This window comes from Salarias fasciatus, chromosome 11 (genome assembly GCF_902148845.1).
Source record: "Salarias fasciatus chromosome 11, fSalaFa1.1, whole genome shotgun sequence".
NCBI classification, from domain to species: Eukaryota; Metazoa; Chordata; class Actinopteri; order Blenniiformes; family Blenniidae; genus Salarias; species Salarias fasciatus.
Window position 1 is genome coordinate 31901456 of NC_043755.1, and position 18959 is coordinate 31920414.

General features: G+C 48.7%; 1 protein-coding gene across 1 annotated transcript; it reads left to right on the plus strand.

Annotated features, from left to right (window-relative positions):
- The first annotated feature begins 632 nt into the window (after positions 1-632).
- Positions 633-8592, plus strand: LOC115397259 (THAP domain-containing protein 2-like). The gene is made up of 4 exons (XM_030103487.1): positions 633-755; positions 5274-5291; positions 6546-6591; positions 8549-8592. Exons 1-4 carry the CDS (start codon positions 633-635, stop codon positions 8590-8592), a joined length of 231 nt encoding a protein of 76 aa, XP_029959347.1.
- The last annotated feature ends 10367 nt before the right edge of the window (positions 8593-18959 follow it).

Consider the following 18959-nt stretch of genomic DNA (forward strand, 5'->3'; position numbering starts at 1 on the left):
TCTCGCGTCGTCCAACGTGAGTTTGTGCTGTTTCCCTTCATTGCTGTTTTTACATTAATCTCCACTTTCAATAATAAGCGGAGAACTCATTCATTCCCTCAGTTCATTCATTCACATCGGTATCGCTCCTTCAGTGCAGACCCCCCCCCCACCCCCACCCCCCAGTGCGCACGGAGCAGAGACTGTCAGCACCTTGTCAGAAAATTTGAATGTTCCAGTACAGAAGAGGGAAACAGTTTCAGATCATTTTATTATAATTTACCTTCCACATTTAATAATAATTCAGCTTATAAACTAATCTGTTTGTGTGTGTTTTTTTGTTTTGTTTTGTTTATTTTTTTTTTACTTTTGAGTCCCGAGTGGAGCAGTAGAATAAAGTTATTAGCAGACCGTGTCAAATAAAAGCTACTTTTTTAAATCACCAGATATCTTAAATCATTCTTTATGTCCACAGATGTGATAGTTTACACCAGAATAAAAATACGTTGAGCTTTGATTAGGTAAGTTTCATTATAGACCTTTCCGAATATCCGGGCATTTCCGAGGTTACCCACAATGCAACGCAGTTTACTCGGTGAAAACAATCGCCTTAGCAGTAGCTTTCGGACGGCTCTGAACGATTTCTTGACACCATGCCGAAAAGTTGTTGTGCGGTTGGATGCTCCAACAACAACGTGAAGGACAAGAAATTATCTTTCCACATCTTTCCCATGGACCCGGATCGCCGGACAAAGTGGGTAAACGCCGTGAAAAGAGTGGAACCGGACGGCTCGGAGTGGACGCCAACCCACACAACAGTCCTTTGTGGTGAACACTTCCTCAGTGGTAAGAACCGCTTTTGAGAAAGATAAAACCTGTTGTTTTGTTCCCAACATGTTTATATGTTAGCTCCAGCGCTGTGTTGTCAGTTCACTGAGTTATTAATACTGTAACGCCGTCAAAGTTTGCCGGTTTAGAGAAATGCCAGTGGTGTCGGAGGACTGAAAACTGGCGTTTTTTTGTTTTTTTTTCATAAACCAATAACTTTAGATCAGTGTATTTTTTTTTTGTCTGCGTTTCACAACACACATTCCATTATGACATTGATGTCGGGAACCTCCGTCGTAAGTGGTAAACTAAACAGCGAGTACAGGAAGCATCACTCTTAAAATTCTCAGCCGCGGCTGAGAATTTGCGGCCCGCAAATGACTTCAAAACTGCACACATAGTTACACATGGTTGGCGTAATCTACCATATGTCAATACAGCTCCCGACACATGTCAAGGTATGAGTAACACATTAATCTGACTACAGGAACTATGTACTATCATCTTGCCTTATTTATTTATTTTCTTCCTGTTTGCAGGGAGACCCAACAAAGATCCCACACATCCTGACTTCATCCCCTCCATCTTCATGCACATCAGAACTGACCCCAAGGCATCACAGTCCAAACTCCAGAGATTTGCTGCTGCCAAAAAAAGAAAAAAATCTCCTCCTAACACCAAGTCTGTCTAAAAAGAGGGCACTCCAAGACGACCTCCGTTCAACATCCACAATTCAAGACAACCTGCATACACCGGCAGCAGTACCCTGCCCCTCATCACCTGAACTCACCGCCACCCCGATCCCCAGCTGCAGTCACACTCCTCAGGCTGGACTGTCCAAGCCAGTTGCTGAGGATGAACGGAAGCAGCTGTATGAGGAGATGGACAACCTGCGCATGGAAAAGGCAAACCTTCTGGAAGAGAACAACACACTGAGCAGGAAACTGAACGATGCAGTGCGCCTGCATGCTGCCAGTGTAGAGGGGAATGATAAGAAATGCCAATTCTTCACTGGAATTTCATGGGTTGTATTTGTGAAGACTTTTTCATTTTTGGTGACATTTATGAAACCCACTAAAATAGCCCAGAAATTCGACTTGAGAGACCAATTTTTTATTACATTGGTGAAGCTGAAGCTGGATCTGCCTTTCGCATACATTGGCTATGCGACTGGTCTCTCAACAAGTCAGGCCAGTGAGGTCTTCTGGAGGTGGATCGAACTGGTGTCGACCAGACTTGACTTTGCAATTAAGTGGCCTGACCGTGCAGTTTTACAAAGAACCCGAAGGGTGAAAAATACACTGGTGATACTCTGTACTGTTAAAGGAAGCTTTTGCTTGCTGATGTGTCCTGCTGGAATGTGGTGTCTGCATGAACCTGGTACAGGTCATTATGACCCCTGCCCAGGCCGCTTATTAAGGATTTGTTTTGCTTAATGCTGCTCTTCAGAAGATTCTTAGTAACTGATGTAATAGTGACCACACCTCAGAGAAAGTATAAGACAGTGATGAATGAGAACCGCTTCGGCTTTTTCACTGACAGACTCTGAACTGTGTGAATCTGCTCCCTGATTGCGCATCTTGTAATAAAAGACATCCTTTCTGCTGGACTTTGGCTCCGACTGATTTCATCCTCTCCCCCCCCTGACCTGCCACCTTAAAGTGGTGGGGGAGTTTGAGTGCCCACGTGATCCCAGGAGCTATGTTGTCCGGGGCTTTATGCCCCTGGTAGGGTCTCCCATGACAAACAGGTCCTGGGTGATGGGCCAGACCAAGGGCAGGTCAATAGCCCTTATGAATATATTACAATCGAGGCCCGTGACGTCGCCCGGTATGGCGCAGCCGGGGCCCCACCCTGGAGCCAGGCCTGGGGTTGGGGCTCGCAAGCGAGCGCCTGGTGGCCGGGCCTTTGCCCACGGGGCCCGGCCGGGCTCAGCCCGAAGGGGCGACGTGGGCCGACCCTCTGGTGGACCCACCACCCGCCGAGGGAATCGTAGGGGCTGGGTGCAATGTGGATTGGGTGGCAGCCGACGGCAGGGTGCCCGGCGACCCGATCCTCAGACACAGAGACTAGCTCTAGGGACATGGAATGTCACCTCGTTGGGGGGGAAGGAGCCCGAGCTTGTAAGAGAGGTTGAGAGATACCGGCTAGATATAGTCGGGCTCACCTCCACACATAGCCTGGGCTCTGGAACCCAACCTCTCGAGAAGGGCTGGACTCTCCACTTCTCTGGCATTGCCCGCGGTGAGAGGCGGCGGGCTGGTGTGGGTTTGCTTATAGCCCCGCAGCTCAGCCGCCATGTGTTGGAGTTCACCCCAGTGAACGAGAGGGTCGTATCCTTGCGCCTTCGGGTCGGGGATAGGTGCCTCACTGTTGTTTCGGCTTATGGGCCGAACAGCAGTGCAGAGTACCCGGCCTTCTTGGAGTCCCTGGGAGGGGTGCTAGACAGTGCTCCGACTGGGGACTCCATTGTTCTACTGGGGGACTTCAACGCCCACGTGGGCAGCGACAGTGAGACCTGGAAGGGGGTGATTGGATCGCATGGCCTCTCTGATCTGAACCCGAGTGGTGTTCTGTTATTGGACTTCTGTGCTAGTCACAGTTTGTCCATAACGAACACCATGTTCGAGCACAGGGGTGTCCATAAGTGCACTTGGCACCAGGACACCCTAGGGCGGAGGTCGATGATCGACTTTGTTGTCATGTCATCTGACCTTCGGCCGCGTGTTTTGGAAACTCGGGCGAAGAGAGGAGCAGAGCTGTCGACCGATCACCACCTGGTGGTGAGTTGGATTCGCTGGCGGAGGAGAAAACCGGACAGACTTGGCAGACCCAAACGTGTTGTGAGGGTCTGTTGGGAACGTCTGGTGGAACCCTCTGTCAGCATGGTTTTCAACTCCCACCTCCGGGAGAGCTTCTCTCATGTCCCGAGGGAGGTTGGAGACATTGAGTCCGAGTGGACCATGTTCTCCACCTCCATTGTCGAGGCAGCTGCCCGGAGCTGTGGTCGTAAGGTCTCTGGTGCCTGTCGTGGTGGCAACCCCCGAACCCGGTGGTGGACACCGGAGGTGAGGGCTGCCGTCAAACTGAAGAAGGATTCCTATTGAGCCTTGCTGGCTCATGGGACTCCCGAAGCAGCTGACGGGTACCGGCAGGCCAAGCGAACTGCAGCCCGAGCGGTTGTGGAGGCAAAAACTCGGGTCTGGGAGGAGTTCGGGGAGGCCATGGAGGAGGACTATCGGTCAGCCTCGAAGAAATTCTGGCAAACCGTCCGGCGCCTCAGGAGGGGAAAGCAGGTCTCCGCCAACACTGTTTACACTGGAGGTGGGGAGTTGCTGACCTCAACTGGGGATATCACAGGACGGTGGAAGGAATACTTCGAGGACCTCCTCAATCCCGTCGCCACGTCTTCCGTGGAGGAAGCAGAGGCTGAGGTCTCAGAGGTGGACTCGTCCATCACCCAAGCTGAAGTCACCGAGGTGGTTGGTAAGCTTCTCGGTGGCAAGGCACCGGGGGTGGATGAGATTCGCCCTGAGTACCTCAAGTCTCTGGATGTGCAGGGACTGTCTTGGTTGACACGTCTCTGCAACATCGCGTGGCAGTCGGGGACAGTGCCTCTGGATTGGCAGACCGGGGTGGTGGTCCCCCTGTTTAAAAAGGGGGACCGGAGGGTGTGCTCCAACTATAGGGGGATCACACTCCTCAGCCTCCCCGGGAAAGTCTATTCCAGGGTACTGGAGAGGAGGATCCGACCGATAGTCGAACCTCGGATTCAGGAGGAACAATGCGGTTTTCGTCCTGGTCGTGGAACAGTGGACCAGCTCTATACCCTCCATAGGGTGCTCGAGGGTTCATGGGAGTTTGCCCAACCAGTCCACATGTGTTTTGTGGACTTGGAGAAGGCATTCGACCGTGTCCCTCGTGGTGTCTTGTGGGGGGTGCTCCGGGAATACGGAGTCCGGGGCCCCCTGTTAAGGGCCGTCCGTTCTTTGTATGACCGGAGTAGGAGTCTGGTCCGCATTGCCGGCAGTAAGTCGGACCTGTTCCCGGTGCATGTTGGACTCCGGCAGGGCTGCCCTTTGTCACCGGTTCTGTTCATCATTTTTATGGACAGAATTTCTAGGTGCAGCCAGGGGCCGGAGGGGGTCCGGTTCGGGGACCACAGGATTTCATCTCTGCTTTTTGCAGATGATGTTGTCCTGTTGGCTTCATCGAACCAGGACCTACAGCATGCACTGGGGCGGTTCGCAGCCGAGTGTGAAGCGACAGGAATGAGGATCAGCACCTCCAAATCCGAGGCCATGGTCCTCGACCGGAACAAGGTGGCTTGCCCTCTCCAGGTAGGTAGAGAGACCCTAGCCCAGGTGGAGGAGTTTAAGTATCTTGGGGTCTTGTTCACGAGTGGGGGACGGATGGAGCGTGAGATTGACAGGCGGATCGGTGCAGCGGCTGCAGTGATGCAGTCGTTGTATCGGTCCGTCGTGGTGAAGAAGGAGCTGAGCCGAAAGGCGAAGCTCTCGATTTACCGGTCAATCTACGTTCCCACCCTCACCTATGGTCATGAGCTTTGGGTCATGACCGAAAGGACAAGATCCCGGATACAAGCGGCCGAAATGAGCTTCCTCCGTAGGGTGGCTGGGCGCTCCCTTAGAGATAGGGTGAGGAGCTCAGTCACCAGGGAGGAGCTCGGAGTAGAGCCGCTTCTCCTCCACATCGAGAGGGGCCAGCTGAGGTGGCTCGGGCATCTGTTCAGGATGCCTCCTGGACGCCTCCCTGGGGAGGTTTTCCGGGCATGTCCCACCGGGAGGAGACCCCGGGGAAGACCCAGGACACGCTGGAGAGACTATGTCTCTCGGCTGGCCTGGGAACGCCTTGGGATCCTCCCGGAAGAGCTGGAGGAAGTGTCTGGGGACAGAGAAGTCTGGGCATCCCTGCTGAGACTGCTGCCCCCGCGACCCGGCCCCGGATAAGCGGCTGAAGATGGATGGATGGATGGATGATTTCATCCTCTCCCAGACAGAGAAAAACCCTTCAATTGGTGACCCCGACGTGATTTTCACTGAACTGATTGGAAAAGAAGCGGTTACTGGGAGGAAGGACGTTCGGTACTCGGCGACGGAGCCCCGGCGACGGTCTGCAAAATCACCCGGGTGAACCTTAAAGGTAAGAAGGATTTTTCCTTCAGAATTTTGAGGACCGTTGTCTTGGCGTAAGACGCCGAGTAACCTGAGAATTTATTTTCGTGTGGTAGTCCAGCAGAACTGATGAAAAAACAATTGTGGCCACTGGATACTGTTTGTCGATTCAAGAAAAATCGGTCCGTTAGCCGTTTGTCAGTTCGGGAGAGAAACTGGTCTGTATTTTGGTGTGAGGGTTTTAAAGAATAAACCCTAGTGTGATTGCCGTTTGTCAGTTCGGGATGAAAACTGGTCCGTGTGCCGTTTGACAGTTAATGGGAGAAAAACTGTGTATTCCGTTTCTTGCAGTTCGAGAGAAAAACTTGCTGTATCCTGTTTCGGCGGTTCAAGATAAAAACCGACCAGCGTGGGTGATATTTGGATCCAAGAGTTGTGTTGTGTATTAAATAATTAAATAATTAAATAATGGACGGAGAATTTGATCGTGAGATAGATTGGTTTGATCTGAATGATGTTGGGAAATCGGAAAACAATGCCTCGTTTGGTCAGCAAGTGGAGGCTGCGATTTGTAAGATAGGCGTAGTGAATGGACATCCGAAGGACAGAGAAAAGAGGGAGAGGAAGCTGAGAGAGTGGGTGGAGGGGAGTGTGAAGTCTGGGTTTCTTCCACCGCTGTGGAAAGCTGTTGACTTGTATGATTTAATGCGTAAGGTGGAGGAGTCGTGTTTGAAGAAGAAAAAGGCTTTGGGAGACGGCAGAAAGACAGGATTACTGGGGAATGCTCATAAAACAGATAGTGCGCTGCGGAAGATTGATGAGTGGCTGGAAGCTTCACGATGCATGGCAATGGGACTTTGCGCTGCGCAGCGATCAAAGGGCGGTGCCCGCCCGTCCAGTGGGGAGGAAGTTTCCTCTTCGAGCGCTGGCGAGAGACAGGAAGCGACTCTTCCTCTGACTGAGACTAAGACTGAGGGCGTGCCTTCGCCTGTGACTGAGAACCAGCCCTCGACGCCTACTTTGTATCCACTCCTCCCACTGACAACTCCTCCTGGAGACCCTCTGACTCCACCTGGTGGTAAGATTCAGCCACCACCCTACATTCCTGTGACAGCTCCATTCTCACCACATAATCCATTTGTTTCCACACCAGAACCCACTCTGCAGCTTCCAGTCCTGCACATAAAAAAGGGATATTAGAGGGTCATTGGACTAATGATGAGAGATTATGTGAAGTAACAGTAACCTCATGCACAGACAAACAACAGTCCACACCCAAGCCTACTTCCACAACATTGTCCATGCAACAGGGTAACCCCGGCGTGGACGCAACACATTTACTGGGCAGCGAGGCTCTTTTACAACAATGGCGACAACAGAAGAAGGAGGTAAAACAGCGACAGCGCGCCGATACTGTAAACAATCCTCCACCAGAGGAGGAGGACGCCAATGAAGCAGAGATCCAGAGAGAGATGCAGCGCCTCAGGGAACAACACGACGTCAAGCACTGGGAACAGGAACAGATGTACAAGGTGGATCGGATGTTAAAAGAGGTCGACGAGACCATGAGCCGCCTTACAGCCAGCGGACCGCCAGACCTCGGACCGCCTAAGATCAAATATGACTTGAGGCCCAGATCAAAGGGACGACCAAAACAGGATGATGGTGGGGCTGAGGATGATGAACTGAACTTTGCCATGCCACTAATGTCAACAGTAGGACATGGGGGAAGAGTAAAAGTTAAATACACTCCTTTCTCTGTAACTGACCTCTCCACTATTGCTTCTTCTCTCCCAAGTATTAAGGACGGTGGTGGTGCTTGGCTGCAGGCCCTGACCAAGGCAACGGCAGGACAGCAACTGTCCAAAGGTGACATCACGGGACTTCTGACCCGATGCTGTAGTGCCGCGGACCGTCAGCAGGTGTTGGCCCAGCTTGGCTGGGACAGAGATGACCCGGCTGAACCTTTGGCAACCCGCTCCACCACCCAGCTGTCTGACTGTCTGAAGGGGCATTTCCCTCTTCCGGCGTGTGTCTATGCTGATTTGGTGTTTTCCCCCAAAGCAGGACAGACTCCAAATGAATTTATGACCCAGGCCTCTGAGGACTTCACGCTGAGGACCGGACAGCATCCCACCGCCTCACCTCTGCACTCTCAGATTTTTAGGGGAGCGGTGATGAAGGGACTGCCGGCCCCTGTGGTGTCCAAGCTGAAGGACAACCCGGATCTGCCTGGAGCGGAGCATGCTCGATGGGTAACGCACACTACACATCATCTGAGAACCTGGCAGGAGGAACAACAGGCCAAAGCCACACACAAAGGCAATTTAGAGCTCAAATTGCTTGACATGAATATTAAAGCAGCGGGCAGTAAAAATAAACAGATGCCCTGCACTGATAACACACAGACACCCCCACAGTCAGCACCAATTCTGGTTCCTAATCCCACTCCATATGTTGGAGGGGCAATGACAGCACAAATGTATATGGGGCCACCGGAGACGTGGGGGGCGGCGGGTCCACGTGGTTTCCCGAGTCAGGGTGGTGACACCGTGTACTGCTGGAGGTGTGGCATGCCCGGACACATCTCACGTGTCTGCCGTCAGCCCATGAACAACAGGCCGAGAGGAAGAGGATCTCCACGAGGTAGAGGAGGCTACGGAGGACCCAAGCCACAGGGGTTCCAACAGCCTGGTGCGACAGGTAACCAACAACCCCAGGTTCCCCAAATGCACCTTGTTCCTCAGCAGCAGCCCGGCCCACAGGGATCAGCGGGACAATATCCACAGTGATGCGATCCTGAACCAGTGTGGACAGAGGCTTCGCAGGACCCCTGTCTGACGTTGAGGATAGAAGGGAAGGACATTGACTTTATGGTGGACACCGGTGCGAGGTATTCTTCTATTCATCTCCTACCACCAGGTGCCAGCATCACCCCGAAGACTGTCTCTCTCACTGGTTTTGAAGGAAAGCCTAACGACCTGCACTTTCTTTCCCCTGTGACTGTCACGATTGCCTCCCAAATAGCTCGCCACAGCTTCATTTTTGCTCCACAGTGTCCCATTAACCTCCTCGGCCGTGATCTGCTCATTCGCCTGTGCCTCATGATCAAGTGCACAGCTGATGGGATGATATTGATCTTCCCTGATGGCTCCACCTTTCACTGCAGCCAGCAAACGGACAGCATGCTGATGATGGAAGCGAATGAAGAACTTCCTGAGCCAATGAGACCTTTGGCTGATGTTTATTGGGCTCTGATCGACTCTGCCACGCCCTCCTGGGGTTCATGTGTGGAGCTGCTCGACCTGTGGCGCCCGTGGATTCGCTCGCTCAGACCTTACCTTCCGTTGGTTGACCCATATCACTGTACATAGTTTTATGACAGGAATGAGGATCCGGTCTATGCAGATGAATTCTACAAGGTCGCAGGTCGTGTTTGGCCTCTATCGATACATCAAATGTATATTGGAAAACCAGGTGTGGCATTAGGAGTGACGCTTACACCTACCCAAAGAAAGTGGTACCGGATGGAGGCGCCCCAGGACCCAGGGGTACTTCCCTGTCACCCACACATCTCACTCCTCGTTGCCGCCACACACACTGCGAAAGACTTAGGGCCGTTCACTAAGTCCTGTGTGGAAGCTCCCAATTGGCGACCCACTCCTAACCTCCTGTACAGCTCCTCTCTTGATGCCTACTGTGTTTGTTGTACCTTTCATAATGTTGATGCTGTTCCAGAACATGTGACCATGGACAGATCTCATGGTCGTGAAACCACCGATGCAGATGGAGCTCAGTCCATGTTGGACTCCCTCCCACCTTCGGTTTGGTCATCTTCTCCAACGGACGTTGGATTCTGTAATATAGAACCTGTCACCTTTTCTTTCAACCCAGAACCAGTCTATCAGAAGCAGTATCCCACCTCTCCGGCTGGCGAGGAAGGGATATCGGAGACTATTGACGGTCTCCTAGAAGCTGGTGTTCTCGTTCCACTTTCGGAGCCCTCTCCGTGGAACACTCCCATCCTCCCCGTACAGAAGAAAGAGGTCGCCCCCATTTTTGCGTTTACCTGGAAGGGATGTCAGTACTCCTACTCGCGTCTCCCTCAAGGTTTTGAACTCTCCCCAGGCATTTTCAACGCCATTCTGAAATCTCTCCTCACGGGTCTGGTTTTACCGGATGGTGTTCTTCTGGTCCAGTGTGTCGATGACCTCTTGCTGGCCGCCCCAACTGAATCAACTTGTTTGGAGGCCACAAAATCTCTCCTCCTGTGGCTACATTCCAAAGGTTTCAAATGCTCCCGAGGAAAGGTTCAATGTGCCAGAGCACAGGTATCTTTTCTTGGCCGTCTCATTTCTGCTGCTGGGACTGGCCTCTCGTCCTCCCATCGCTCATCCATTCTTTCTCATCCTCAGCCAGTCACTGTTAAACAGATGTTGAGTTTCCTGGGTCTTGCAAATTTTTCCAGGTACCACGTCCCAGATTTCGTTTCTTTGACACTGCCATTGCGCCAAATGGTCAATGAGGCTGGTATGCGTAACCTCTCAGCCCCTCTTCAGTGGTCTATTGATGCTCAACACTGTTTTATTGCCTTAAAACAGAAATTGTCCACAGCAGCTGACCTTGCTATCCCCGACTATTCAATCCCATTTCATCTTGATGTCTCTGCCAAGGCATCCTCTGCTTCTGCTATTTTATATCAGAAGAAGGGGGAGAACAGAATAGTCTGTTTGTATGCGTCCACAGCATTACAACCCTATGAGAAACGACATCCTACTTGTGCAGCCTTTGCATCAGCTCTGGCGAGATTGGTGGAAAAAACATTGCATGTAGTGCTGAAACACCCACTACACATTCACACAGAACATAGTGTTATGCATTATGTCACAAGCAAACTGTTCTCCATGACGTCAGGAAGACAAAGGAAGATTGAAGCAATACTGCATCAACCACACATTTTCTTCTCATCATCCATTGTCAACATGGCTGATCTGATACTGGATGAGGAGGAAGGCCATCCACATAACTGCGTGGATGTAGCTGCAAAACAACAAACAATCAGAGAAGGACTGTTTGCAGATGCCATACAACACGCAGACATGGACATCTATACAGATGGATGCTGCTACAAAGGACCAGATGGTCTAATCTCGTCTTATGCAGTCGTCCAGGACATTTCCCCATCAGCAGACAGAACAGGACAATACAGGACATTACACACACAACTCGTTGAGGGTAAACAATCAGCTCAGAGAGCAGAAATTCTGGCTGGAACTAAAGCACTCCAATTGGCAGAAGGAAAAACAGTGAACATTTACACAGATTCGGCGTATGCATGCACCGTAGTACAAGTGGCACTGAGTGAATGGCTGAGGGCAGGGTTTCTTACAGCAACAGGAACGCCTATCAAGTACCAGGAGGAAGTGTTGTAGTTACATCAGGCATTGCTGCTCCCCTCAAAGGTGGCAATTGTAAAATGTAAGGGACATTCCAAATCCCGAGACAAGGTCTCTCAAGGTAACGAAGAAGCTGACAGAGTGGCAAAGCGGACTGCAGGCTACAGCACAGCCGACGCTAACCAGATGGTCCAAGCAGGTCCACACACAGAAGGACACACATCATTCCCACATACACCAGAAGCATTACAGGACTGGCAGAAAGAGGCGTCTCCTGAGGAGAAGTCGATGTGGTTGCGGAAAGGAGCAAAGGTGAGTGACGACGGACTATGGACAGGTCACGACAAGCCAGCAATACCACAAAGCCGACTGATCTCGATGATCCAGGAGGCACATCTACCAGATCACTGTGGTCAAAAGGAAGTCCTGCGCAGGCTACAACATCGGTGGCACCCTTTCATGACCCATGTGGTTCATGAAGAACTGTCCAACTGCACTATATGTAAGTGTCACAACTCCAGACCTGCAACACAACCTACTGAGAACAATGCGAGACCACATCTGACGAGACCTGGACTTGAGGTGATAATGGACTTCACTGACATGATCATCACTTGCAATGGGTACAGGTACCTGCTGGTAATTGTGGACAGCTATTCAGGCTGGCCAGAAGCATATCCATGCAGGAGAGAAACTGCACAGAATGTGGTAAAAGCCTTGGTAAACCATTACATTCCAACCCATGGGTTCCCCAAACTAATAAGATCTGACAATGGTACACATTTCAAAAACACACACCTCCAAGAGGTGGAAAAGATGCTTGGGCTCAGGCACAAATTCGGTTCAGTGTACCATCCTCAGTCCCAAGGACTGGTGGAGAGAATGAACAGAACTTTGAAAGAAAAACTGGCTAAAATTATGACTTCAACAGGACTGACGTGGTTAAAGGCGCTCCCTCTTGCACTGATGTCTGTCAGAATGTCTTTAAGTTCTAGGGGAGGAATGTCTCCGTATGAACTTAACACTCAGCGGAGTTTCCCAGGACCGACAGGACCATTGCCCACAAAGACTGGTGAAGGTAAGCATGACATGGCTGAATGTTGTGAGTGCTTATAATTCCAGGTTCCAGAATGCCAGAGGTCCTGAAGAGTCACAATCAATGCCCCATGTGACTGAAGACGGTGGTGCGACTCACGTTCTGCTGAAGGCCTACAAGAGGAAGTGGTCTGAACCCTGTTGGACTGGACCATACGAGGTGACGGAACGTACCTCCCACACGGTCCGGCTCAAAGGAAAGGGTGACACGTGGTACCATCTAAGTCACACCATCCCGACCACGCCTCAGCCAAGCAACAAGGAGCCAGAATAACGCTCCCCACGAGAGAGAGGCAAGGTAGTCCACCCTTAGCCTCAGAAGACAAGATTCCAGGAACATTGAGAGGTGAAAGGGGGTGAGGATACCGGAGCGCTCACCCTCCTCCAAGTAGCGTGCCAAGCTACCAACGCAAGAATTAAGTAGGGCAAGGGTGGAAGACCCTCCTACTTTGTATTTTGTTGTGTGTGTTCATTTTTGCAGGAAACTATGAACCGGTACACTGCATTAACGAGCAGATCCCGACCTAGGTGGGCACCTTGGGGTGACCCGTGTCTCACGCGAAGGACAATGTGGTTTGTATTCTTTGTATCTCTGTGTGTGGCTATAGCTTTGATCTGTCTGGAACGTCCCTGGGAAAGGTATCAGTCTACTGATACCGCACCTTCCCCAAGTCCAACCGCAACTACAATTAGTGATTCTGAATTCGCTACCAATTCGAACATAGCAGCCCGTGCTGCTCTCTAAATTTTGATTGGTGATGTTAAATTTTGATTGGTGGTGTGAGGTTCTAGTGAACCTCAAAGGGGGACTCACAAAATCAAAATTTCTGCTCATTTGCTGTTTTCTACTGGAAAATATATAATCTAATGCTCATTGCTGGAGTTGTGATCTGTGGTATTGTGAAGGTTTCAAGTTCCTGGAGGAAAGGTTTTCCATCCAGTACATATGTGAGATAACCCGGATCGAGAAGGCTACGCTTTTGCAACATTTTATATGGATTTTTATAACGCTTTTGTGACATTCTATGTGGATTTTATTACAATGCATTTTGTATGGGTTTTTATTAACATGCTATGTGAACTTCTTACAAAGTTCAAAGGGGGACTGAAGGGTGAAAAATTCACTGGTGATACTCTGTACTGTTAAAGGAAGCTTTTGCTTGCTGATGTGTCCTGCTGGAATGCGGTGCCTGCATGAACCTGGTACAGGTCATTATGACCCCTGCCCAGGCCGCTTATTAAGGATTTGTTTTGCTTAATGCTGCTCTTCAGAAGATTCTTAGTAACTGACATAATAGTGACCACACCTCAGAGAAAGTATAAGACAGTGATGAATGAGAACCGCTTCGGCTTTTTCACTGACAGACTCTGAACTGTGTGAATCTGCTCCCTGATTGCGCATCTTGTAATAAAAGACATCCTTTCTGCTGGACTTTGGCTCCGACTGATTTCATCCTCTCCCAGACAGAGAAAAACCCTTCAAACCATTCCTGGACCCTTCTGAAGTGTTTTCCCACGGCTTACATGCATAATAGACTGTTTCGAAATATTCATTGACAGACCAAAGAGATTCTGTGCACAGAGTAAGGTTTACTCCAACTACAAAAGACACAGTACTGTGAAAGTTCTGATAGGATGTACACCCATTGGTTCCATTTCTTTCCTCTCTAAAGCTTGGGGAGGACGTGTAAGTGACAATGACATTGTGAGAAAATCTGGGTTTATAGACCCCAACATGCACCACCCACAAGATCAGATTTTAGCGGACAGGGGGTTTACCCTGAAAGACGACTTTGCAGCGCTGTGTAGTGCGGACATTATAACACCTGCGTTTACAAAAGGGAAGAAACAGCTTTCAGCCAAAGAGGTTGAGGAGTCGAGAAAACTAAGCAGTGTAAGAATTCACATTGAGCGTGTTATCGACCACATGAAAACAAAGTTTAAAATTTTACAAGGGAATTTGTCCATACCTGTAATTAAAAGTTTGACCGATGAAGCAGAAGAACCTGATCTTAGCAGGATTGACAAAATACTGACTGCCTGTGCTGTATTTGTCAACCTGGGTGACAGCATTGTCTACCAGGAGTAAAAAACACATTGATGCGACATTGTGCTGAACAGTTAACGCTGCTGGCTGATTTTAAGTCATTTATGTAACTTGGTTAATCATTCTGGTCTGTTGAAACTCTTTTTTCTAATGTCATTGGAATAAAACAGAAAACTTGAAAATGTTTCTCTCTTTATTTACAAAGCACAGCACGACATGCACAGGTATTTCAATATCAACAATAAAAACACAACACACTCCAAATTATGCAAAAGAGAAGGCAGTATATAAAGTGAGTACCGCAAACAATGTGCAATTTCAATATGTGATACAGGATGTGCAACACCAGTCTCTGATGCTGTGCAAAATGCCCAAAAATGTAATGGTTAAAGAGCAGCTTCACTGGAACGATTGAGGTAGCGTTTACAGTTTTTGCGGTGCACATATATTACACTTCCGACACCTGTCACTTCACAGTCTTTAGTTTCCTGCACGTGGGACAGCGCCATTTACCCTTAGGGACTTTTTTCAACTTCAAACAGTCCCAAGTGTAGCCACTTGTACTTACAGCCAGGATTGTCACAGCCTACGTACTGCCTGTTGTCCTCTGGCTGCTGACACACACAAAAGCACTGGATTTGTATGTTTTCTTTGTTTTCTGACTGTTCAAAGCTTTTGCGTTCCACTGCTCTCGTCAGGAGCTCCAGCAAAATGTGTTTTTTGAAGAATGCCGTTGTTTTCTGCACCATCTCTTCAATGAACCCATCATCACGTTTAACATCGACCAGAAGAGAAAACTTCTCTGTCCAAACGAAGAAGTCGCAGTTTCGAGTGTCGTACACAAACATTTGCAGTTGGACTTGTGTAAAGTACTTGTGTGATGTTTTCAAGGTCGCACCCACTATACAGCAGTTCTTATCAACGAAAAAGTCCTGTAGTGTCTTATTACGGAATGAGTAGGGGCACTTGACTTCAACTACACGTTTGCCATGGCATTCACACTCTGTTACTGAGTCTGCACTAGCCCCCAGGAAGGATTTCCCCTCTGCGATTCTGAGTCCTGTCCTCTGTACAGTTAGACCAGTGTGGGGTGGCTGAGCACTGTTCAACAGCTTTGCATAGGCCTGGAGAGCTGTTTTTTCATGTTTCTGTCCCCAGTTGTTTGCAGCTGTGGACACAGTTTCAGGGAAGCAGATTTGTTTGATAACTGAATGGGATGGTTTGTCTTGGTCTGTGTGGAGAACACTGAGCACTGAGGATGAAGTTATTCTCCCACATCGTTGTTCATGCCATGTCAGACAGCCACTTTGTTCTACAGTGCGTTTCTCAATTTCAGTGATTTCTTCTTTGGTGACTGTCATAGTTGACATGATTTCTTCACACTTTTTTTGGATGTCTTCTTCAGAGATTGTTACAGCAGAATACAGTTCTCGTGATGACTGTGGAAGCTGTACTCTTGGTGTTGATTCCCTCTTCCAATGGAAACTGTCAGAGTAACCCTCAAAACAACTCAACACCACAGGTCTGCTGTCACATTCCAATAATGACTTGAGAAATGTTTGCTGTTCTTCTTGAGTCGCTCTTGAATATGGCTTCGGCCGTCTTTTCCTACTGTTCTTGGCTTTCAACACACATGAGTCTCTGTAGAATTTTATCTTGCTTATGGGTCAGGCGTCACCTTTTTAACATAGTCACTGTTCCACTTGCAAGCCACATCAGTACATGCTTCTTCGGTCAACCCGAGCCTGACGAATGCCTCAATCTTGAAGAGGAGGGCAGCCACATGGGAGCAGGATTCCCCGAGTCTGTGACAAAATTACATGTTTGTCATACTTCCAGTGAATTTAACAAATTCACAAAGTTAATTACTAAACTATTTAAGACAAATGACTACACAAATTTAATTATCACACTATGAACTAGCACACGGTTAGTACAAACCGGTAATGGCCTCAATATTTGGGATTGATATCAAAAACCCAAACATAATTACTGCCTCTTCATTCTCATGCAGTTATTGCTGACTGGTTATAAAGCAGACAGTCTGTGTGTCATACATTTTGTGAATCTTACCCTGCCATGCATGTGCAGTGAGCTGCTTTTACTGTCCCGCCTGCTGCCACGGCGACCCATGGTTTGTGAGGGGGGTCATTGACTCTCTGTGATGGTTTCACGTTGGCACAAAGTAATGTGTATCCTGTCTTTGGGATATGGCAAGATAGGACGTTCTCAACCCATCCAGATTGGAAGTACTGATATGCTTCAAGACTTTTCTTGTTTTTCATGCTCTCCCTGGTAAACATTCCTGAAACAAACAAACCAACAAAACAACACACACAATGTTAAACCACTACTTCGGTCAAAAGGCTTACATTAAGTAGGTCGAAGGTGCACTAAAGTTAATGACTTTTTTCCTTGCATGTGTATTATAAAAGAACTTACCTGGTGTGTCGATGAGGTAGGTGTAAAGGTCTCCATAGTCCATGTCTGGCCATTTCGTGGGGTCATCACTCCAAGCTCCTCTCGGCAGTCTGTACGGGCATTCAGCGCCTATCAAGTCCAATTTCTGCTTGTAGCGGACCTTTGCCTCTGTAGGCAGGTGGCTGTAGTACTCGTATGTCATTCCGCGACTGTTTTAAAGGAAAAAAAAACGCACACAAAAAGCCAAAACCACTCGGAGTCCAATGTGTTTCTCTCTGACGACCGTCTTGTTTTCACCAACCCGATCCGCCATTTTGAATTGTGACGCGTTTGTGACGTGAGCCCGGAAAGGTCTATATGACAGGGAAAACAAAAAAAAAAATCCCCTTTGCAACATGTAAACACATCAAGAAAAAAAACAATGTGCACTGAGCTGTAGAAATGCACAATGAAGATAAATGTGCATGTTTCAGAATGAAAATTTGCCAGATATCACAGAAACAATCACTGAGTGCCATTTGCGTGTGTCTCGCTCGGCAGCACGCACTGCTGCGTCTTTTAGAACCAAGATGGCGGCGGCGCTCGTACGGTTACGCTGAAAGATGTCTCCCAGCTGGATGATGCCTCAGTCATGTGTATCATATCGTAAAGCTCACCAGACGCCAACCAACATCAATAAACTTTATTTAAACTCCCAAGATTAACGACAAGCCCACAAGATGGCGACAATAACATTCAGGCGCATGACGCGCTGTCACTACTGCAGAGGATTATGAAGTTAATTATGGTAAGAGGAGAGCGTGGATAGGTGGAAAATGACCACAAAACGATAAGGAAACAAAACATGTTGTGTTTGGTGTGAATAACTTTGAGATTTGGTGAAGAAGGTGTGTGAGAAAAGTGCAATCTGAGGTGCTGGCTGTGAAATGTAAAGATCGGTTTTGGGTTTGTTTTGCCGCTGACGGGAGGCGGTCGGCTCAGAGAATATTCTGCCTGGTGTCATCTTAAAGAGCAGGTTTTCTAGTTTCATAGGAGGCCCAATATGTTGGGATGGAGCACACGGATCTCTGGTTCTGTTACGTTTTGTGTTGGGAGGTGCGCTGAGGGGGGCGGTACAGTGTCCGTCGGGCCGAACGTGTTAATGCCTCGTTTTTATCATCCTGGCATAAAATTACTTACTTTTGGGGTTTTCAATGGATGTGGGACTTTTGTGGTGGTTTGTAGTATATTTTCCTGCAGAGGCTTTGAAACCTTGGGTAAGATCAATAGCTGTTTCAGTAACGGGCTTGTCTCCAAATGAAACAGACGATATCTTGTAAATGACGTGTTTGATAATCTCGGCTGTGCAATATCGTAAATCGCGATTATATCGTAAATTGGCACATCCCTAGTTGGATCTTATGGAGTAAACTGAGGATTGATGAGTAAACTGAGGAGATAGGAGTGTCAAGCTTGGGCTTCATTATTCTGGAACCTACAATATATGTGTTTAATGTAATTGGTTCTTACCTCTTAATTGTCCGTGAATCTGCAGGCATGCTGATACCAAATGAAGCTGTTTTCGAGTGGAATTGTTTCTTTGCATTTATCATTCAATTGGTAACCGACTAAAAGGAAAGGCATATATTTATTTGGCAGCTCAAATACAAGTCATGAGAAACATGTTATGACAAAACGTAAAAAGCAGCAGCATGAAGTCCTAAGTTTTCATTAAAAAGAATACAGCTGTTCTTTAGTACTGCAAAGAAACATTTATAGTTCAGCCAAAAGGCACTAAGGTGTCACCAATGTTTGTCAGTGCACAGCACAGGTGCACAATTTAGTCTTCATCCTCTTCTGGCTGCAGCATGTCGGTCTGCTCCTCCACTGGTTCACAACAACTGGTCGCACAGTCACTTCATGACATGTTCTGTAAAGCCACCAAACTCTCAGGAGCTTCTGAATCTTTCCTCCTCTCGTTGTGGCTTCTAGCACGTTCATCACGGGCCTGGGCTCCAGGAGGTGGTGCTGGGACCTTGTAGTGGCCCAGATCCACTAACGGCAACCAGTCAGTTGTGT